Source organism: Dendropsophus ebraccatus, chromosome 6, assembly GCF_027789765.1.
Source record: "Dendropsophus ebraccatus isolate aDenEbr1 chromosome 6, aDenEbr1.pat, whole genome shotgun sequence".
NCBI classification, from domain to species: domain Eukaryota; kingdom Metazoa; phylum Chordata; class Amphibia; order Anura; family Hylidae; genus Dendropsophus; species Dendropsophus ebraccatus.
The window spans coordinates 68,208,649-68,232,224 of NC_091459.1; the positions used below are offsets into that span (position 1 = coordinate 68,208,649).

General features: G+C 46.3%; 1 protein-coding gene across 5 annotated transcripts in view; it reads right to left on the bottom strand.

The window, feature by feature from the left end:
- Positions 1-20,490, bottom strand: part of ATP11B (ATPase phospholipid transporting 11B (putative)) — a 100,180-nt gene extending 79,690 nt beyond the window's left edge. For 3 of the 5 annotated variants that reach the window (XM_069975123.1, XM_069975125.1, XM_069975124.1), the window contains exon 1: positions 20,299-20,490. In XM_069975123.1, coding sequence (XP_069831224.1) covers positions 20,299-20,349 — 51 coding nt within the window. In that variant the 5' untranslated portion in view covers positions 20,350-20,490. The remainder of the gene's footprint in view (positions 1-20,298) is intronic. The other 2 variants (XM_069975122.1, XM_069975121.1) reach the window with 1 other exon arrangement.
- Positions 20,491-23,576: the final 3,086 nt, after the last annotated feature.

The following is a 23,576-nucleotide window of genomic DNA, read 5'->3' on the forward strand; positions in this document are numbered from 1 at the left end:
AACATAATATTTATCATCGGCTCCTGCACTAATGACCCCCGACCTCCTTTTTCTCTTCCGGCAAGTAGAAAAATGTGCAGGATGGGACCCGGTGCAAAGGTCAGAGCAGGGCCTGAAAAGAAATGTGCAATTTAACCCTTTCTGTGCAGCGTGGAACGGGTAAAAGAGAAGGAGGACCCTACATGTATGCCGCACAGGATACCACACATTTATTGATTTTTTTCAAAAAGAAAACAGTTGTGTGATTGTCTAGAAATGTTAAATCGCCACTGCCCCCTACAGGGTGAATTAATTAAATTAATTTATGTAATTGCCCAGCCCCAGCATAAGCATTAGCTGTACAACTCTTTGCTGCCAGTTCTATTACACTGACAGGTGATACAGGATATCCTGTTGAAATTTTCCTTTTCTCCATTTTCCCCCCAGAGATAATGATATGTAAACACAGCTCTGAGTAATTCAATAAACTAACACACTAAATTATATACACTCTGCTGACAAAATATGGATGGACCATCTGCAGTGACCAGGCCATGGACGGCAGAGAGAAATGAGCTTAACCACACATCCAGACTTCAATTTCTGGGGCTCTGAAAGCAAGCTGGAAACGTGACTCATTTGCCATTAACCCATAGCTGCACCAGGACGTTATTGAACGTCCTCGTGCCGCTATGGGAGTTCAGAGGGGGGTCGCGCGGCGACCACCCTCTGAACTGCCGCGATCCCGGGTGCCGCGTGTAGCCCGGGCTCGCGGCTATTAGCGGGCACGGTCCGATCGCCGTGCCCGCTAATTAAGTACTTAGAAGCAGCTGTCAAAGTTGACAGCTGCTTCTAAATACTTGCTTTTATTCATACCTGGTGGTCTAGTGGGGGGATCGCCCCCCTGCGGCGCGATTGCGGGGGGGCGATCCCCGCATCCATCCCGGGCCGGGGTCTGCTCCGTAATGGCGCTGATCCCGGCTCGGCATTCTATTGCTTTTGGCTGCAGCAGCCAAAAGTAATAGAACACCGATCTCATGGATTCATGCAGTATAACTATACTGCATGGATCTCTATGAGAGATCAGAGTACATATACTAGAAGTCCCCCAGGGGGGCTTCTAGTATATGTGTAAAGTAAAAGAAAAATGTATTTTTAATAACACAAAACCCCCTCCCCTAATAAAAGTCTGAATCACCCCCCTTTCCCCATTTTATAAATAAAAATAAATTAATTAATTAATAAACAAACATGTTTGCTATCGCCGCGTACGTAATCGCCCAAACTATTAATTAATCACATTCCTGATCTCACACGGTAAACGGCGTCAGCGCAAAAAAATCCCAAAGTGCAAAATTGCGCAATTTCTGTCGCATCAAATCCAGATTAATTGTAATAAAAAGCGATCAAAAAGTCATATATGCGCAATCAAGGTACCGATAGAAAGATCACATCATGGCGCAAAAAATGACACCTCACACAGACCCATAGACCAAAGGATAAAAGCGCTATAAGCCTGGGAATGGAGCCATTTTAAGTGACGTATATTTGTTAACAACGGTTTGAATTTTTTACAGGCCATCAGATACAATATAAGTTATACATGTTACATATCGTTTTAATCGTAACAACTTGAGGAACATGCATAACAAGTCAGTTTTACCCCAGGGTGAATGGCGTAAAAACACATTTCCCCCAAATAAAAGAAATGCGTTTTTTTTTTCAATTTCACCACACTTTGAATTTTTTTCTGGTTTCCCGGCACATTTTAGGCAAAAATTACATCTCCCATAGCAAAGTACAATTAGTTGCGCAAAAAATAAGGGCTCACTTGGGTCTCTAGGTGGAAAAATGCAGGCGCTATGGCCTTATATACACGAGGAGGGAAAAACGAAAACGCAAAAATGAAAACTGGCTGTGTCCCCTAAGGGTTAAGCTTAATTGTTTAGATCTGCTATTTGCAGCCCTGGCTACTGCTCAGATGTACTACACCAGACAGAAGAGGTCCTGTCACTGTATGCTGTTGTCACACAGCATTAACCAGTGATTAAGTAATAGCTAGGACCTAACTTAATTGCCTTTCCTGTCAAACAAACAGAGGATGGCAAGCAGCAGGTTACACAAAATCTACTACTTTGTAAAGGGTCAGAGTCCTGAGAAATATAAGAAATACAAACAGAGAAAAAATTGCAACATACTCATAAGAAATTCTCCCCATCCAATCATCATGATTTACACAACAGATAGATGTTCTGTTACATTACATCACTATGGGGCCTTACACATTGTTGGAGACAACTTCCTGATTGCAGGGCAACCACTGGGATTTCACAAATTTCTGTAAGGACTGCAGGGTATTGGGAAATCACCCATACAGCTAAAGGGGGAGATAATCGCTTAAGGGTGCCTTTACACCTACCGGATCCACAGCGGATCTCACTTCTGTGGATTCAAAGCGAGAACCACTGCGGATCCGGTATCAATTCACCCCTATGATAGCACATATTCGTAGCGGGATTAACATCCCGCTGTGAATATGTGCTTTCCCTGGTGCCTGCAGCCCCACCGTCGCATCCCCGGCACATCCCCCCATCCCGGCCACATCCCCCCCATCAGCCCACCCCCAGCCCGCCGCCGCCCGCATCCCACTGCTGAGAGCATACAGTACCTGCTCGGTGGCACGGCTGCAGTGAGGCTGCTGGCTCCGATCCCGCTCAGATCAGCTGATGGGGGGATGTGGCTGGGATGGGGGGGGATGTGCCGCCGCCGGGGATGGGGGATGCGATGGCGGGGCTGCGGGCACCAGGGAGTTAAAGCACATATTCACAGCGGGATGTCAATCCCGCTGCGAATATGTGCTATCATAGGGGTGAATTGATACCGGATCCGCAGCGGTTCTCGCTTCGAATCCGCAGAAGTGAGATCCGCTGTGGATACGGTAGGTGTGAAGGCACCCTAAAGAGGTATTCTAGTTTCAGTAAACAAATGTTACTTTTATCATGAAAATTTATAAAACAAAATACTAACTATATCAATATCTCATGAATTAAAATCTCTGCAACTGGTTGTGAGTAGACAAGCAGCTAATAGCTTTTAGTAGTGCACAAAGGACCAAATGTGGTCACTAGTGGACATTGTACAAAGGAACACTGGCACGGCTTCCCGCAGCAATCAGGTTTCAGCCTTTATTTTAGAGACCAAAGGGAAAAAAAATTGGTTGCTGTGGTCAACTGTTCCATTGTTTCTTTGCACAAGGTATATATGTAAGCATACTTTTTTACGTAGACAATTGGCAAAAAAAGGTGTAAATGGGTCCTTAGCCACATGGATCTGCTGAAGGGGCTGTTTTGAGAAAAAAAAATATTTGCTGTTAAGTCCTTTGTCTTGCTTCACCAATCTCTACTTCCACGACATACTTCACTACTATTGTCCTCATTTTAGTAGGTTACTGGGTTCAGGGGAAATTTTTCAATAAAAATAAAAGGGATGAATTTTAAATGGTTTAAATTATTTGAAGGGTAGGAAAAATCAAAAGCTGCTACATTATACAAAGTGGTTTTCCGGGTAACAAAAACAATATTCTAAATGATCCCCCTTCCCAATATCACCCTATGTCTAATATACATGTATAACCTATCTTGCACCCTGTCCCTGTTTTTTTTTTTTCATTCTTATCTGCACTAGACATGTAAAATCCTCTACTCTGGGTCCACTCTGACCACACACAGCTTCTCCCCCCCTTTGTAGTCACAAGACGGGTGATCTCCTCTCTAGGGGCCAGGTAAGCTGTCTATTGACTTGGGAACCCGGCCCCCAGGAGACATCATCTGCACCTGTTTACTGCTAGTGTATATGCTGCTTACATAGACTTATATGTGTCCCTGAGCCTAGGTCTCTCTAATATGGAAAAGTTTCTATCCCAGCTTGCATGCATGCATATTTACCTGTCTTTTTGTCACAGCTCTGTATATTGTAAGTGCTATGGATGTTTTTAAAGAGTCTGGATAGAACTAGAATGTTTTCATTCACAGTCAGCAAGAAGAGATCTAAACCTACACTGCACCACCCACCCCGCCCCGATAAACAGATGCTGTTATGCAGCACATAGCTACACCATGTGCGCGTCAGCTCTACTACATCACCAGCTACTATGGAATGCATATTGGGGTGATGTGATGCAAAATCAGTGATAAAAACAGTCCTTTGTTTACTGTGCAATAGAAATGACAGCTGTGGGCAGGAAAGAAAGCTTAAGGGGTGAGTACACAAGCGGACCAATCAGGAAGATGCATGATGGGAAACGTGCGTCTTCTCTCCCCGCGCTGAAGAATGAACATGTTCATTCTTCAGCATGGAGAGATGAGGCGCGAGAGCCTCCCATAGACAGTTTTCATGACAGTCAGGCTGGCAGCATTCTGCCACTTTTGCTCCGTGTGCACGGAGCCTTAGGTGGATAACCCGTTTAATACCCATATCCTATCCTACAGGTTTTGTTTGAATTTCACTAATCATCAAAGGAGACAACACAATGGGGGAGATTTATCAAAGGGTGTTAAATTTAGACTGGTGCAAACTGCCCACAGCAACCAATCACAGCTCAGCTTTAGGCAGTGCTGAAAAGAAAGCTGAGCTGTGATTGGTTGCTGTGGGCAGTTTGCACCAGTCTAAATTTTACACCCTTTGATAAATCTCCCCCAATGACTTTGATGCAATGACTGAACAAATCAAGACATTTTGTTTCTTCAGTGATTTGTCAGTTTTATTTATTGATTCTAAAAATAATACAGGAAAATAGGTCTAGACAAAATGTAAAATACTTGTGTACAGCAAATGGCACTATGCTGTAAGCGAATTACATCTCATGAATCAAAGCAATACTGACAGCCACAGAAAAGCCAGACATCACAGCTTAATTTCACAGTACAGCTGCTCTGTATAGGCAATTGGGTTGTCTTGTTACAACAAACCTATCCATACACCATTTACTTGGTTGTTAAGGGTGCCTTCTCACACACCGGATCTGCAGCGGATTTCACAGTGCCGATTCGCAACAAAATCCGCTGTGGATCCAGTGTTAGTTCATCCCTATGAGAATACATACTCGCAGCAGGATTGACATCCAGATGCGAGTATGTAAGCTGCAGATTTGATGCTGTATTCAGTTATTTAGATCTAATCTGCTGTGTATCTGCTGCATATTTACTGCGTACCGCAGCAGTAAATACACAGCGTATATGCCGTGTGTGTTTGTACCCTAATGGTAGATTTATCTGACAGATTTTTAAAGCCAAAGCCAGGAATGGATTTGACCTGTCCCCTCTTTATAGTCCATTCCTGGCTTTGACTCCAAGATCTGTCAGATAATCTCTGTGTAAACGCACCATAAAAGTTGTTTTTTAAGGGTACAAACACACACACCAGATACGCAGCAGATTTGATACTGTGTTCAGTTATTTAGATCTAATCTGCTGCGTATTTGCTGCGTATTGCAGCAGTAAATACGCTGCGTATACGGTGTGTGTGTTTGTACCCTAAGGGTACAAACACACACGGCTTATACGCTGCGTATTTACTGCTGCGATACGCAGCAGATTAGATCGAAATAACTGAACACAGTATCAAATCTGCTGCGTGTGTTTGTACCCTTAAGACAATAACTATCACCTGCCGAACGGACCCCAGGACAGATCTTAATCTTAGATTAAGGGTACAAACCCACACACCGTATATGCAGCAGATACGCAACAAATACGCAGCAGATTTGATGGTTTAGATTTGATGCTGTGTTTAGTTATTTAGATCTAATCTGCTGCGTATTTGTCGCGTATTTGCTGCATATCGCAGCAGTAAATACGCTGCATATACGGTGTGTGTGGGTTTATACCCTAAAAGCAGCTGACAGTACAAGCAGTTTAGAGGGAGCAGATTGTGGGTACAGAGTCACTTTAAGGGTATAAACCCACACACCGTATACACAGCTTATTTACTGCTGCGATACGCAGCAAATACGCAGCAAATACGCAACAAATACGCAACAAATGCGCAGCAGATTAGATCTAAATAACTGAACACAGCATCAAATCTGCACCACCAAATTTGCTTCAAATCTGCTGCGTTTTTGCTGCGTATCTGCTGTGTATACGGTGTGTGGGTTTGTACCCTAAGTCATCAACTTCACCTCCCACCAATAGGTATATACTACTTTGCCTCCTTGCACATATACTTCACTTTACAGGGGGCCAATTCACACTTTTCATTCAAATGTTCAGCAATACAATTTTAATAAGCAATTTTGCGCAATAGCCACTTCCTGTTGCCAATAAACCATGTAAGCATCATTTCCCTCCTGCACCATCTAGCTTGCTTCCGCGATTGCTTTGCAGAACTACCTATTTGATCTTCTGTTCCAGATTACACATAGTGCAACACTGACAGCTTCTTGCTGTCAGCGCAATGCTATTGTGTATAGTTGCCAACACAGTGCAATGAGGTGGCACAGGAGCTCTCAACACTACTTTTCTGTACGTTAAAAAAACGCATCCGTTCCGTTTTTTATATATATATATATATATATATATATATATATATATATATATATATAAAATGGAAGTCAATGGAAGGGTACAAACACACACACTGTATATGCAGCAGATACGCAGCAAATACGCAGCAGATTTGATGGTGCAGATTTGATGCGGTGTTCAGTTATTTAGATCTAATCTGCTGTGTATCGCAGCAGTAAATACGCTGCGTATACGGTGTGTGTGTTTGTACCCGAAAATGTATCCAAACGGATGACATACAATTGCATATGTTTTTTGCATCTGTTTTTTCCATAAAACGTATATGATAAACGGATCGCAAAAACGCAGTGTAAACCTAGCCTAAGTGTGCTTTGTTAGTATTATAATAAGTAAACCTTTGGGGTAGCTTTGCACGTACAGGATCTGCAGCAGATTTGACTAAATAACTGAACACAGCATCAAATCTGCTGCGGATCTTGTACGTGTGAACGCACCCTTAAAGACATTTCCACAACAACAACGCACAACACACACACACCGTATACACAGCAGATTTGATGGTGCAGATTTGATGCTAAGTTCAGTTATTTAGATCTGATCTGCTGCGTATTTGCTGCAGTAAATATGCTGCGTATACGGTGTGTGTGTCTGTACCCTTAGGCTATGTTCACACTATGTATATTTGAGGCTGTATTTGGCCCTCACGTCAGGTCCTCATAGCAACCAAAACCAGGAGTGGATTGAAAACACAGAAAGGATCTGTTCTCACAATGTTGAAACTGAGTGGATGGCCGTCATTTAATGGCAAATATTTGCTGTTATTTTAAAACAAAGGCTGTTGTATTGAAATATTGGCAGTTATTTACCGTTATATGGCGGCCATCCACTCAATTTCAACATTGTGTGAACAGATCCTTTCTGTGTTTTCAATCCACTCCTGGCTTTGGTTGCTATGAGGACCTGACATGAGGACCAAATACAGCCTCAAATATACGTAGTGTGAACCCAGCCTTAACCCCTAGACGACCCAGGGCGTATAGTTACGGCATGGAAGAGTGTCCCCAGACGACCTAGGGCGTAACTGTACGCCCTGGGTGTTTCTCCCGCTATGAAGCGTGCTCCGGAGCGGAGCGCGCTTCATAGCAGGTGGGGGCCGGCTGCAATCAGCAGCCGGGACCTCACCGGCAATGACACGCTGCAGCGATCGCGCTGCCGCGTGTCATTAACTCCTTAAACGCCGCGATCGCGGCGTTTAAGTGTAAGTGACAGGGGGAGTCCCCTGTCACTTACCGATCGGGACCCCCGCAGTGTGACTGCGGGGATCCCGATCGGTAAAACGGGCCGCCGGAGGTCTCTCACCTGCCTCCGTGCGGTCCGATCGGCGATCTGCTACACTGAGCCTGCACAGGCAGGCTCAATGAGCAGATCGCCGATAACACTGATCAATGCTATGCCTATGGCATAGCATTCATCAGTGTAGAAATCAAACTAATCTATGTACAAGTCCCCCAAAGGGACTTCAAATGTGTAAAAAAAAAAAAGTTAAAAACACTATTACACTACCCCAAAACCCCTCCCCCAATAAAAGTTGAAATCACCCCCCTTTCCCATTATATAAATAAAACATATAAAAATAAATAAACAAATAAACATATAATATACCGTAGCGTGCGTAATTGTCTGATCTATTAAAATATAACAAGCGTCATTGCGAACGGTAAACGGCGTAGACGAAAAGAGGGAAAAAAGTGCGCAGATTACCGATTTTATGTTACATTATATATATAAAAAAAATTATAAAAAGTGATCAAAACGTCCGATCTTCACAAATATGGTATTAATAAAAACTAGAGATCATGGCGGAAAAAATGACACCCCATACAGCCCCGTAGGTGATAAAATAAAAACGTTATAAGCGTCACAATAGTCCCATTTTATTTATAATTAATTGCCAAAAAAAAGGATTTCATTTAAAAAAAATATATAACATTAGAGAATCTGCGTAAACCTGCATATGGTTGTGTTCGGACTGACCTATAGAGTAATGGTATCATGTCACTGTTACCATATAGTGCATTACGTAGACACAGGAACCCCCCAAACGTTACCATATTGCATTCTTTTTTGCGATTTCACCAATTTATATCTTCATAAATAATATATTTGGGATTCCATCATACATGTTATGGTAAAATGAATGACGCCATTACAAAGTACAACTATTCCTGTAACAAATAAGCCCTTACATGGCCTGTAGATAGAAAACTGAGAGTGCTAGAGCTCTTAGAAGGGGAGGAGGGAAAAACGGAAACACTAAGATCAAAATTTGCGCGGTCCACTGGGTCATTTTGGGCCTGGTCCTCAAAGGGTTAAAGACATTTCCACCATTAATCCCACCTTAATTCCTTCTTGACACACAGTAAATGCCCACTCTATGCCAAATACTGGTTGATGTTGTCACTGCTGCAGCCAGCTACTGGTTGAGTGAAAATTTCCTTCCATTTTCCATTGTATTAATTACACCACCTGTACAGGAAATGCTTATTATGGCACCAACCATATGGATGGACAGTACCCAGCCCATGGTGCAGACGGTAAAATTAGCTGTGTGTCAATTTCAGGTTTTTTTTTTTTTTTTTATCATACTATGTAAGGGTGCGTTTACACAGAGATTTATCTGACAGATTTTTTAAACCAAAGCCAGACTATAAAAACAGGGAACATGCCATAAAGGAACAAGTGAAATTTCTCCTCTTTTTAAATCCATTCCTGGCTTTGGCTTCAAAAATCTGTCAGATAAATCTCTCTGTGTAAACACACCATAACTTTGTAAATTAATCAACCCCCTGCAAGTCCTCCACTGGGATCATCTCCATTAATTTACAACGCTTAAAGACAGAGACCATTTTAAGTAATTTCACAAGGAATGTAAGCACTAAGTAAAGCAGACATGGCAGAGCCGACAGGTCCTCTTCAACTATCCTGAAAGTGGGACTACCAGAAGCAGCTTATGTCTAAGCTTAGTGATCAGTGCTTAATCTCACAGGACTGATGTTTGAGGCTGTACTACTCCCAGGTTCTCACAAAAACATAATCTGCCTATCACTCCAAGGAGTGAATTCATGTGTCCATTTATAACAATAAGCTAACGCTTTGGCTGCCCAGGAATGATGGGAATTGTAGTTTTGAATAAGCTGGAGGGACAAAAGGTTCCTCATCCCTTATTTATATCAATGTCCACATATAACTGCTGCTACTGAAACCAGTAGGGATGTGGACTATAAGTCAGAGAGGGATTTGGATCCACTTTACGTTAGAATTTTAAAACCTAGTATAAAGGGAAACTGGTGTGATTGCCCAGTCTCCAAGACATTTGTGCATTTTATTTTCTGTGTATGAAAGCTGAGAAATGGGGAGCTGGGATCAGATTGGCCGCACAGGCAGCTACTTCTGACTTCATGTAAATGTAGTATCTGAAATATGATTGTGCACTCCTAGGGTGGTGCAAGTTGAAAACAAAGTCTATAGGAAGAAAATATCAACTGCACTGCAAATGTTTTTCAAATGCTCTTCCTTTTTGCTTCACATGTATAAAATTGCAAATTTTCTGTGCTATGAAACTCCTAATGCTTACCTAAATAAAACTTATGGCCCAAGAGCACTTGAAAAACATTTGGAGTGCAGTTGATATTTTTTTCCTATAGTTCATGTGAATTTACTCAGTGTCAACACTGCATCTGACATTTCCCTTACTGACTTTCCTCGTGAGATTAAAAAAGCACAGCCCCCTCAATTCCTTGCAATGTAACAGAAGTGTGGGCTATTAAAATGTTTTCATTTTTATAGTACTCTAAAGATCCTTTTATGTAGTTCCTCTGGGAGGGTTATTTTGACAACTGGAACTGTATGTATTTTCTCACTTTTGACATACACAAAAATACATGACGTAAATGCCAGGCTGTGTCATTACAGTGCTGCAAAGATTTCTCTCTTAGTACTGTTGAAAGTGGATGTCTAGGTTGTTCCCGAACACCGCTCTGAGACGTCACTCGGGTGGCTGGGATCCTCGGGAGCAGTAACTATGATTTTAACACCCTCACTCCCCTCCACTATCTCCCTCTGAGGTCACACACGTCTCCAGGGCTTGTATTGTCCCTAGAGTTATGTGTAACCTCAGTAAGAGACATAGCGATGTCGAGACAATTCAGCTCAGCACCGCTGCATCCTGTCCTTGCTCCCCCGCCAGGCCCAGAAAGTGAGAGAGAACACAGTGCTGCCGTACTGAAAAAAAAATATTTAAGTATTGTATTGGCCCCTGAAAGTTATACAAAATCACCAATATACACTTATTACAGGAAATGCTTGTAAATGCTTTTTTTCCCTGCACTTACTACTGCATCAAGGCTTCACTTCCTGGATAAAATAGTGAAGTCACGACCCGTCTCCCATAGCTGTGCGGTGTGTGGCTGCTGGAGAGGATGATAGCAGAGGGATGCTCAGTGTCCCCCTCCCATCATCCTCTCCAGCAGCCACAGCCCGCACAGCTCTGGGAGTCGGGTCGTGACATCACCATTTTATCCAGGAAGTGAAGCCTTGATGCAGTAGTAAGTGCAGGGGAAAAAATCCCTTAGGCTATGTTCACACTACGTAAAAGTACGGCCGTTGTTGCCATCGTACTTTATGCAGTGTGGCACACAGCCTATTGTTCTATGGTATCCTGGCCGAAGCGTATATACATCGTGTACGCTCCGGCCGGGATCCCATGATGGGTCACAAATAACTGACATGTCAGTTTTCTGCGGCCACAATTCAATGAATTGCGGCTGTAGGAAACCCTGTCAGTTCACACAGTGAATCGAGCGGCTCCGGTCACTTGCTTCACTGTGTGCTATGGGTAGCTCTGGTGCTGGCGCGCCCTGACGCGCCCGCATCAGAGCTCTACGGCCTGAAAGATCATCCGGCCGGTACTTAAGTACTGGCCGGATGATCCGGCCAGAGACCGGCCGTTCCTGGACGGTCTCATACGCTGTGTGAACAAAGCCTTAATGTGCATAGGGCTGGGCGGTATACCGTGAAAATACCGATACCGTCTCTGGCGTCGGTAAACCGACCTCAACTGCGCCAGGACGGTATTTGCGGTATTTCAGTGCTGCACATGTGTCATAGGACTCCCCGTCCCGCCATGCCTGACAGAGCGCCCCCCAACGGCCCCTGCCCGCTCGTCCCTCAGTGCGCCCTGCACCAGCGTATCTCTCCCCCACCCTACCCGCCGGACAGGCGCTGACCCGCTCCACATACCCGGGAGTGAGCGGCCGGGGGTACATAAACTGTATCTCCTCCTCCCCCTGCCACCCCGCTCAGCATCGGTACGCTTGTGGCCCCGTCGGACGTTTGCACAGGCAGATCCCGGTCTCTGGAGGAGGAGACCGCAGCATCATGTGATGGCGTCCCTGCTGGTGCTGGAGCTGAATAGCGGGATCTAGGGCCGCAGTGCAGATCCCCGATCCCGCTATTCAGCTCCAGCACCAGCAGGTACGCCATCACATGATGCTGCGGTCTCCTCCTCCAGAGACCGGGATCTGCCTGTGCAAACGTCCGACGGGGCCACAAGCGTACCGATGCTGAGCGGGGTGGCAGGGGGAGGAGGAGATACAGTTTATGTCCCCCCCTCTTCTGCCCAGATCCCCCAGCTGCTTCCCCCCCCCCCCACTTCTGCCCAGACTCTCCCCCCCCCCAGCTGCTTCCCCCCCCACTTCTGCCCACATCCCCACCAGCTGCTTCCCCCCCACTTCTGCCCAGATCCCTACCAGCTGCTTCCCCCCCCACTTCTGCCCAGATCCCCACCAGCTGCTTCCCCCCCACTTCTGCCCAGATCCCCACCAGCTGCTTCCCCCCCACTTCTGCCCAGATCCCTACCAGCTGCTTCCCCCCCCACTTCTGCCCAGATCCCCACCAGCTGCTTCCCCCCCACTTCTGCCCAGATCCCCACCAGCTGCTTCCCCCCCACTTCTGCCCAGATCCCTACCAGCTGCTTCCCCCCCACTTCTGCCCAGATCCCCACCAGCTGCTTCCCCCCCCACTTCTGCCCAGATCCCCACCAGCTGCTTCCCCCTTACATAAGGGGTGTGTCATAATTATCGCTCAGTTATCGTTACCGCGGCTACATGTACGATTAACCGCGATAATGATTTAGGCCAATATCGCCCAGCCCTAAATGTGCATTTCCCATAATAAGTGTATATTAGTGATTTGTATAACTTTTGGGGGGCAATACCATACTTTAATAAACTGCAGTATGGGATTCTCAAACAACCCCTTCATTCATTTCTATGGTTTGGAAATTGTGATTCTATATAAAATGATGGGCCAATCCACTTTACATGAAATAAGTTACGGACTCAAGCCAATTGGATGTGTCCCTGGGAGCAGACTAAGGACACAGGGAAGCAGACAGGGAATTGCTAAGTATTACATTTTATTTTTCCTCCTTTTTATTTTGTATTTGATCCTTCATATATTAAAATCTAAAATGTCTATAGTTTTGCTTTGTTGCTCTAGAAACACACACCCACACACTCTGTCCGTGTTACCCGCTTATTGCTAGTAGAGAGGGTGTGTGCTGTCTGGACTTATTGCTCATATTTAATGAGTGACAGCAACACTGGAATATTTGGGTATGTAAAAATGCTTGTTTTGCTTCAAGAATTCCAGACACTCAAGAAAACTTTTTTTTGCTAATACATTGCTTTAATAAAGTTACTTTACATTGTACTTATTTTAGATGGACTGTCGTTTAGTGGCAGCAGGGGCAGCACTGTTTGTGTCAGGAACTGTTATCTAAGCCCTGCAGTTCCCCATCCCATGCTCTGATCTAGCGCTGCCGGACATCGCTTTACAAAGCAGGGGCCGTCAATTTACAGGTTACAATATTTTCAACATACAATGGTCCTTTCTGGGCCAATGTAATGAGACCAGACTCAACATACAATACTACAGACAGTCTGATCAGTGGCACATGTGGAACGCTAAATACAGTGACTGGCTGTCTAGTATCTCCCCCCTAGAGTACAGTGTGATACTACATGTCCTGTGCCGCTCTTTTCCTGTGCCAGGTGAGTGAAGCTTTATTTTATTTTTCTGGGACACAGTGGAATCTGTATAGAACCCTGAAAACGCTCCGGCCCACTACCTAGAAGGTGATTTATAGTTTCCAGTAGCTCTTTCTGACGGTTTTATGTAAGGACTTGCTTTATCAATATTAGTTATCAGTTTATATTTATTAAAATTTTTATATTTTCTTATTTTGGGAGTCTCCAGAACCAATTACCAGTTTTCTATAGAACTTTGGGTGGAAGATACAATATTTTTAACATACAATGGTTGTCCAAATGTTTCTAAACTATGTTAAGTGCTGCAGAATCAGTTGGTGCTACAAATGATACAAAGAAAAGCTTTTCTAGGCCATTATTTGCTTTTCAATTCCAGCAATAGCTGTTTTTTTTTTAATCAGCTCTGCAGGAATGACCGACCGAATGACTGTGTTTTCTGCAGTCGTATCCACTTGCTCTCTTGGCTCCAATAAGACTACACCATATGCACTCAGACATAATCTCATTGTCTGTCATTCATTACAGTGCTAAAAACCTATTTGGAGGAATGAAGGACTGTCTGCTGAACGTACTGTACGTGTTAGGGATATATACAAAAAGGTTCACAGTAGAGAGACCAAATATCCTTAGTGTCTATACAGCACAATACTATTTTGTACCCCTAGGTGTCTCTCTACCAATATACACAGACAAACCCACCAAGATGATAGATACACAAAGTAATTATGGGCATAAGATCTGAATCCTTACAAAAATATTTTATTTACCATGATTATATTAATGACATGATAGAAACAATGTTTAAAAATTATGAATAAAATGTAAGGTTTATTCATAATTTTTAAACATTGTTTCTATCATGTCATTAATACAATCATGGTAAATAAAATATTTTTGTAAGGATTCAGATCTTACGCCCATAATTTCTTTGTGTATCTATGTACGTGTTAGGGGAAGATTAAACGCGCTTATTAGTAATATCCCTCTCTATATTCTTTCTATATTAGTACACTGTAAATGTTAGTAAGCATATAAACAATTAGAAAATAAAGTTGCTTTTATTGTTTGACACAATTACCAAAAGCACTGCAAATACCAAGATTCAAAAGGAACACTACAAAAAAGGTTTTCATAAAGACCTACGAGTTTGTTCACATCACGTTTTGAGCATCTCACAGACACTCATGACAATAAATATTACTGACACATACCTCCAAGGGAAGGCTGCAACCTATCTTTCTGTATAGGCATACAGTCAGATACATTGCCAATAGGTTACCACTGTATCAAAACAATGTAAAAATAAAAGCTGCACCATATGCTTTTTCTAGTTTACTATTTATATGCCATTTGTAGCATCATAGTGACACATTATCAGCTGGATAGAGTGGTTGCACTGGTTTGGGTAAAGGAATCATCTGGTGAGGAAAACTGTTTTATAAATTGCTGCAGATATACAGAAAACAATAAAAAAAGGCTATGCTTACCCCGGTGTCCTCCTAGGGGTCCCCCACTCAAAAATCCTGTCTCCACTTCTAAGTGAACTTGTCTTGTGAGTGACAGCTCAGCCAATCACTGACCGTGGAGCTGTCCCACCTCAGTCAGTGATTGGCTCAGTTAGCTGTCACCACTAAGACAAGTTCAGTTTTGGAATGGAGGCAGGGCTGTTTATCCACAATGATGTCTGCATCTAAGAACTTGTTCAGACATAGTGAGCACCAAGCTGGCGAATAAAGCACATAGCCATGCGGTTCTCCAGGCTCGGAAGATTGGTTGGGGTCTTGTCATTTTTTAAGTGACAGCAACACTTTTGCCACCAACAATGGTGCCTCGGAGGGTAATGTAAGATCCAGAATTCTGCTTTACCAATTGCCAAGTCATGTGAAGCAGATATATAACGCAGATAAATTGTGTGAGTTGGCGAATATACAGTGTAATGTAGGGGTCCAGATGGTGAATGCACTGCACTAATCTCAACCACAGAAGAATACAATGTAGATGGAAATGGGGATGAAGCTGAAGTGACAGGGCTTCTGATCTATCCAGATTATTACACATTTGCAAATTACTGTCTCCCATACAATAAACTCACAGCTAAATGCAGTATTTAAATATTACATAGAGGATAGACGGTCCAGACAGAATTACATCATTTTTTGAACTGATTCTTGCATTTGTAACCACAACTGTGCCACACAGATCCCTGCAAGTGACTTTTGTTTCCTAATGGAGGCATATGTGGAAAAAGATTATCATGTGGGGTAAATGAAATGAAGACATCCATAGTGAGATTTCAGAAGGCTGATTTATGAGGTATATCGTATCAGATGCAAGTGATAACTCATTCACACGTCCATAGAATTCCGTCCGTACATGGATGATGTTCTGCGGGCTGGACCTGGGAGCTCCCAGCATCATGATTAATTATAGTGTTTAAAGCGACTCTGTACCCACAATCTGACCCCCCCCCAAACCACTTGCACCTTCAGATAGCTGCTTTTAATCCAAGATCTGTCCTGCGGTCCGTTCGGCAGGTGATGCAGGTATCGTCCTAAATAGAATACTTTTAAACTTGAAGCCCGTGCCAAACGGGAGTATCTGTGCCCTAACTTTGGCCCACCCCTCCGTCCCTCCTCCCCATCCTCTTCATCATTAGGAATGCCACTGGAACATTTTCTCCATGCTGAACATTGCACAGGTCCTTAACAATCCAGCTCATGTGCCAGGCTGCCACAGGTGGGAAATAGGAGGCAATCTGCCAGGAGCATTCCTAATGATGAGGAGGGTGGGGAGGAGGGACGGAGGGGTGGTGCAAAGTTAGGGCACAGATACTCCCATTTGGCACAGGGCTGCAAGTTTAAAAGTATTTTTTTAGGACAATAACTGCATCACCTGCCGAACGGACCCCAGGACAGATCTTGGATTAAAAGCAGCTATCCGAAGGTACAAGTGGTTTGGGGGGGGGGGTCGGATTGTGGGTACAGGGTCACTTTAAAGGTTTTTGCTAGTGTACTGACACCGCATGATAATACTGAGAGCTTCCAGGTCCAGTCCGCAGAACTCTGTCTATGTACGGACAGAATTCTACAGACGTGTGAATGACCCCTTAAATAGTGTCTGTAAGGAGATTTATGCTCCCTGAACCAGGAACAGGATAAAAAAAAACAGGTTGTTAGTAACAAAATATATATGACATGATGTATAGAGGAGCTTTCACCGGCACTACTCCTGGCACTTAAACCGTCTATACAGCTGGACGTGTAACGGACTAATGTGATTCTACTCCGGGGGTGCTCCTTTTAATATGGAGTATCCAAATGCAATGTCATATGAAGAGACAAAAAGTCAAGGGCACTCACCCGTCAGTAGTGAAGATTTCTTTATTTCATGGTGCAGTAAAATTTCAGGATTGCACACTGATCAGGGCAGACGCCATCCTGTTAGAGCGTGGTCATGATGGCCATTTCGCGCGCATGCGCGCTTCATCGCCACCCGGCACGGGGGGTGACAGGTTCCCTTTAACGATGAACGATCGCTATTGCGAAAGATCTGAAATCGTTCACCCATTTACATGGAAGGATGATCGTTCTTGCAGTCGTCTTGTCGTCGCTATTGCGTTCGTCCCTACTGCGAACGACCGAACAACGTCTTATTCAATGTGAACAATTTGAGAACGAGCAATGATAAAAATAGGTCCAGGTCTTATTAAACGATCAATGATTTCTTGTTCGGTCTTTAATTGTTACCTGGTATTCAACCGAACAATTATCGTTTAGATTCAAAATTGTCTTGTGGAATAGGGCCCTTACTGACTGACACCACACTGCCTGGCCCCATACTTGCTGACTGACACCACACTGCCTGGCCCCATACTTACTGACTGACACCACACTGCCTGGCCCCATACTAAGGGTCCTTTTAGACCAAGCGATCGATTTATGACTTCATAGCTATTTTAAATTTTCTAGAAATCATCATTTAGATGAGCAGATTTGCAAAATCTTGTTTTTTTAATCGTTTGATCATTTCAACGGATTGTTTTGCTTTTGCACAGTACAGACTGTTCAGGGTCCATTTACACAGAAAGATTATCTGTCAAAGATTTGAAGCCTAAGCCAGAAATGGATTTAAAAAGAGGAAAAATCTCAGTCTTTCCTGTATGACCTGATCTCTGTTTATATTCTGTTCCTGGCTTTGTCTTTAAATCTTTGGCAGATAATCTGTCAGATAATCTTTCTGTGTAAATGGACCCTAAGGGGCCTATTCCACGTATGGATAATCAACCTGATTCGGCCGGTTATCGCTCCGTGTAATAAATACAACGATCAGCCGATGACAAAGATCATCGGCTGATCGTTGATATAGGTTTGCACCTATAATTGTCGGGCGCCGACCGCGCATCGCTATGTGTAATAGCAGTACACGGCCGGCGACTGACGATTTACATTACCTATCCAGACTCCAGGGCTCCTCTTGCAGTCTTTTTCTCCCTGGGTCCCGTGCGTTCCAGCTTCAGAGCGGCCTGTCTCAGCCAATCACAGGCTGGGACCGCTGCGGCCAGTGATTGGCTCTGGACCTAGGGAGAAGAAGACTGCAAGAGGAGCCCTGCAGTCTGGATAGGTAATGTATAAAGTTTAAGCAAGGGCTGCAAGGATATCGGTAACGATGTCCATGCAGCCCTAGTTAAACGATAATCGGGCCGTGGAATAGGCCCAGTAAACGAGCACCGATCTACCAGATCGGCGCTCGTTTACAGTTATTATTGGGCCCCCATAGCCCGTGGAGTAGGACCCTTAGACAAAACAATGTAAAAAATATTGGCGAACGACCAGCGACAATTAATGGACTACAAATAATCGCTGGTCGCCTGATGGTCAGCGGCTATTTGCTGGGTGTATAAGGCCCATTCCTGGGCACTCACCCTGGGGTCAGCAGACAAGGCAGGGGTACAGAGCCGCTGTCCTGTGTGCTGTTCTCCCCCGGTACAGTGCTCCTCACAGGGCTGTCAGTGGCAGTATGGCTGTGGCAGTGTCAGTACGGCAGTGGCGGTGGCAGTATGGCAGTGTCAGTATGGCGGCGGCAGCATGGCGGCGGCAGCAGTGCCAGTATGGCGGCGGCAGCAGTGCCAGTATGGCGGCGGCAGTGCCAGTATGGCGATGGCAGTTTGGTGGTGGCAGTGGCAGTATGGCGGTGGCGGTGTCAGTGTGGCGGTGTCAGGGTGGCGGTGGCAGTGTCAGTATGGCGGTGGCAGTATGGCGGTGGCAGTATGGCGGTGGCAGTATGGCGGTGGCAGTATGGCGGTGGCAGTATGGCGGTGGCAGTATGGCGGTGGCAGTATGGCGGTGGCAGTATAGCTGTGGCAGTATAGCAGTGTCAGTATAGCAGTGTCAGTATAGCAGTGTCAGTATAGCAGTGTCAGTATAGCAGTGTCAGTATGGCAGTGTCAGTATGGCAGTGTCAGTATGGCAGTGTCAGTATGGCGGTGGCAGTATGGCGGTGGCAGTGTCAGTATGGCGGTGGCAGTGTCAGTATGGCGGTGGCAGTGTCAGTATGGCGGTGGCAGTGTCAGTATGGCGGTGGCAGTGTCAGTATGGCGGTGGCAGTGTCAGTATGGCGGTGGCAGTGTCAGTATGGCGGTGGCAGTGTCAGTATGGCGGTGGCAGTGTCAGTATGGCGGTGGCAGTGTCAGTATGGCGGTGGCAGTGTCAGTATGGCGGTGGCAGTGTCAGTATGGCGGTGGCAGTGTCAGTATGGCGGTGGCAGTGTCAGTATGGCGGTGGCAGTGTCAGTATAGCAGTGTCAGTATGGCGGTGGCAGTGTCAGTATGGCGGTGGCAGTGTCAGTATGGCGGTGGCAGTATGGCGGTGGCGGTGGCAGTATGGCGGTGGCAGTATGGCGGTGGCAGTATGGCGGTGGCAGTATGGCGGTGGCAGTATGGCGGTGGCAGTATGGCGGTGGCAGTGTCAGTATGGCGGTGGCAGTATGGCGGTGTCAGTATGGCGGTGTCAGTGTCAGTATAGCAGTGTCAGTATGGAGGTGGCAGTATGGCGGTGGCAGTGTCAGTATAGCGGTGTCAGTAGGGCGGTGGCAGTGGCAGTATGGCGGTGGCAGTGTCAGTATAGCGGTGTCAGTATGGCAGTGTCAGTATGGCGGTGGCAGTGTCAGTATAGCAGTGTCAGTATGGCGGTGTCAGTATGGCGGTGTCAGTATGGCGGTGTCAGTATGGCGGTGTCAGTATGGCGGTGTCAGTATGGCGGTGTCAGTATGGCGGTGTCAGTATGGCGGTATAGCAGTGTCAGTATGGCGGTGTCAGTATGGCGGTGGCAGTGTCAGTATAGCAGTGTCAGTATGGCGGTGTCAGTATGGCGGTGGCAGTGTCAGTATAGCAGTGTCAGTATAGCAGTGTCAGTATGGCGGTGGCAGGATCCGGCCACACGCCCCTCACACAGAAGTTGTACAACTCTTCTGTAGCCGTCTGCTCCCTCCACAGCCGCCCCTGCAGCCATGGCCAGGTCGGCCCCTCACAGTTCCCCTCCGCTCTCACCTCAGGACGCCGCCACCTCACACACAACTCACGCCAAAAAGTTCTCAGTCCGGACTGAGATTTAGGCCTACACCGATCCCCGGACTATCCTGCGGGGCTGGCCAGATCCCTGCGCTCACAGCGCCGAGCACACCACACGTACCAGCTGCTGCCAGACCCAGCGCACCAGGAAGCAGTCCCTCCAGGAATCCATCGCCCAGCGGCGCCCACGATCACCGCGCCAGCATGGCCGAGGGGGGAAAAGACGTTGAGTTTGGCGGCGACTCCCCCGCTGCGAGTCCGGCCCCGTCCGTCAGCTCCCTCCGCGGTGCGCGTTCACGACGACAGCATAGGACGCGGTGGGCGCGCACGGGGTGAAGCAGAGGACTGGATCCCGCCCAGCGGCCGAAGCGTCACTTCAATGGGCGTCGTGTGGAGCGAGGAGCCGGGACTTAGTGCGGGCACACGGTGCGGAGGCTGTCACCTCCGTGGCGGCTATGGCGTCCTCCTGCTGCCACCGGCCACCTGCTCAGCCCCTATACAGCCCGTAACTATGTAACCCAGTGCACCACAACCGCAGCAGTGTGACCATGCATCACCTGCACAGAACAGCAGCAGTGTGACCATGCATCACTTACACCAGAACCGCAGCAGTGTGACCATGCATCACTTACACCAGAACCGCAGCAGTGTGACCATGCATCACTTACACCAGAACCGCAGCAGTGTGACCATGCATCACTTACACCAGAACCGCAGCAGTGTGACCATGCATCACCTGTACCAGAACCGCAGCAATGTGACCATGCATCACTTACACCAGAACCGCAGCAATGTGACCATGCATCACTTACACCAGAACCGCATCACCTGAATCAGAACCACAGCAGTGTGACCATGCATCACTTACACCAAAACCGCAGCAGTGTGACCATGCATCACTTACACCAGAACCGCAGCAGTGTGACCATGCATCACTTACACCAGAACCGCAGCAGTGTGACCATGCATCACCTGTACCAGAACCGCAGCAATGTGACCATGCATCACTTACACCAGAACCGCAGCAATGTGACCATGCATCACTTACACCAGAACCGCATCACCTGAATCAGAACCACAGCAGTGTGACCATGCATCACTTACACCAAAACCGCAGCAGTGTGACCATGCATCACTTACACCAGAACCGCAGCAGTGTGACCATGCATCACTTACACCAGAACCGCAGCATTGTGACCATGTATCACTTACACCAGACCTGCAGCAGTGTGACCATGCATCACTTACACCAGAACCGCAGCAATGTGACCATGCATCACACCAGAACCGCAGCAGTGTGACCATGCATCACTTACACCAGAACCGCAGCAGTGTGACCATGCATTACCTGTACCAGAACCGCAGCAATGTGACCATGCATCACTTACACCAGAACCGCATCACCTGAATCAGAACCACAGCAGTGTGACCATGCATCACTTACACCAAAACCGCAGCAGTGTGACCATGCATCACTTACACCAGAACCGCAGCAGTGTGACCATGCATCACTTACACCAGAACCGCAGCATTGTGACCATGTATCACTTACACCAGAACCGCAGCAGTGTGACCATGCAACACTTACACCAGAACCGCAGCAATGTGACCATGCATCACACCAGAACCGCAGCAGTGTGACCATGCATCACTTACACCAGAACCGCAGCAGTGTGACCATGCATCACCTGTACCAGAACCGCAGCAATGTGACCATGTATCACCTGCACCAGAACTGCAGCAGTGTGACCATGCGTCACCTGCAACAGAACCGCATCAGTGTGACCATGCATCACCTGCAACAGAACCGCAGCAGTGTGACCATGTATCACTTACACCAGAACCACAGCAGTGTGACCACGCATCACTTACACCAGAACCGCAGCAGTGTGACCATGTATCACCTGCACCAGAACTGCTGCAGCGTTACCATGCATCACCTGCAACAGAACTGCAGCAGTGTGACCATGCATCACCTGCAACAGAACCGCAGCAGTGTGACTATGTATCACTTACACCAGAACCACAGCAGTGTGACTGGTTGTTCAGACCGCAGCGAGTATATAGTGTGTAGGAACTGCCAGGACCTGCCGGACTCGCAGCGAGAATCTCACTGCGAGTCCGTCCGTGTGAATATACCCTTACACCAGAACCGCAGCAGTGTGACCATGTATCACCTGCACCAGAACTGCAGCAGTGTGACTATGCATCACTTATACAAGAACCGCAGCAGTGTGACCATGCATCACTTACACCAAAACCGCAGCAAACAGAACCACAGCAGTGTGACCATGCATCACTTACACCAGAACTGCAACAGTGTGACATGCATCACCTGCACAGAACACCAGCAGTATGGCCATGCATTACCTGCACAGAACAGCAGCTGTGTGACCATGCATCACCTGCACAGAACAGCAGCAGTGTGTCCATGCATCACTTACACCAGAACCGCAGCAGTGTGATCATGCATCACCTGTACCAGAACCGCAGCAGTGTGACCATGCATCACCTGCACCAGAACTGCAGCAGTGTGACCATGCATCACCTGCAACAGGACTGCAGCAGTTTGACAATGCATCACCTGCAACAGAACCGCAGAAGTGTGACCATGCATCACCTGCATAGAACAGCAGCAGTGTGACCATGCATCACCTGCACCACAACTGCAGCAGTGTGACCATGCATCACCTGCACCACAACTGCAGCAGTGTGACCATGCATAACCTGCACCACAACTGCAGCAGTGTGACCATGCATCACCTGCACCACAACCACAGCAGTGTGACCATGTATCACCTGTACAAGAACCACAGCAGTGTGACCATGCATCACCTGCACCACAACTGCAGCAGTGTGACCATGCATCACCTGCACCACAACCGCAGCAGTGTGACCATGCATCACCTGCACCACAACCACAGCAGTGTGACCATGTATCACCTGTACAAGAACCGCAGTAGTGTGACCATGCATCACCTGCACAGATCTGAGAGAAGTTTCCCAGGTCTGGACCCAGCTTTTTCAGGCACCCTGAGCACAGCAGCATAGAGTTTAAAGGCAGCAGGCTGGCAAGCTTACTGCCAAGCCAATAAAAGCACCTTGCTTCACTACTACTTTAAATTTGCTCATCCCTGTCCCTGTCCGGAGTTGGAGGTCTGCAATTCCAGATAGGATTACGGATGTGTGAATAGAGCATAAGACTTGACTATTTCTTTCTAATTTAAGACACTTTTTTCTATTTTTTTTTTTTTTAATTGTTTTAAATTTTAGTACCATACTATGGGGCGGACATCTTCCCTGAACTGTTTTAACAGCATATAGAGATATGCTTTCCATGGAATCTTTGACTTTTACAAAGGTCATTGTTCCAGGAGAGGAAGGCTGAGCTCTGGGCAT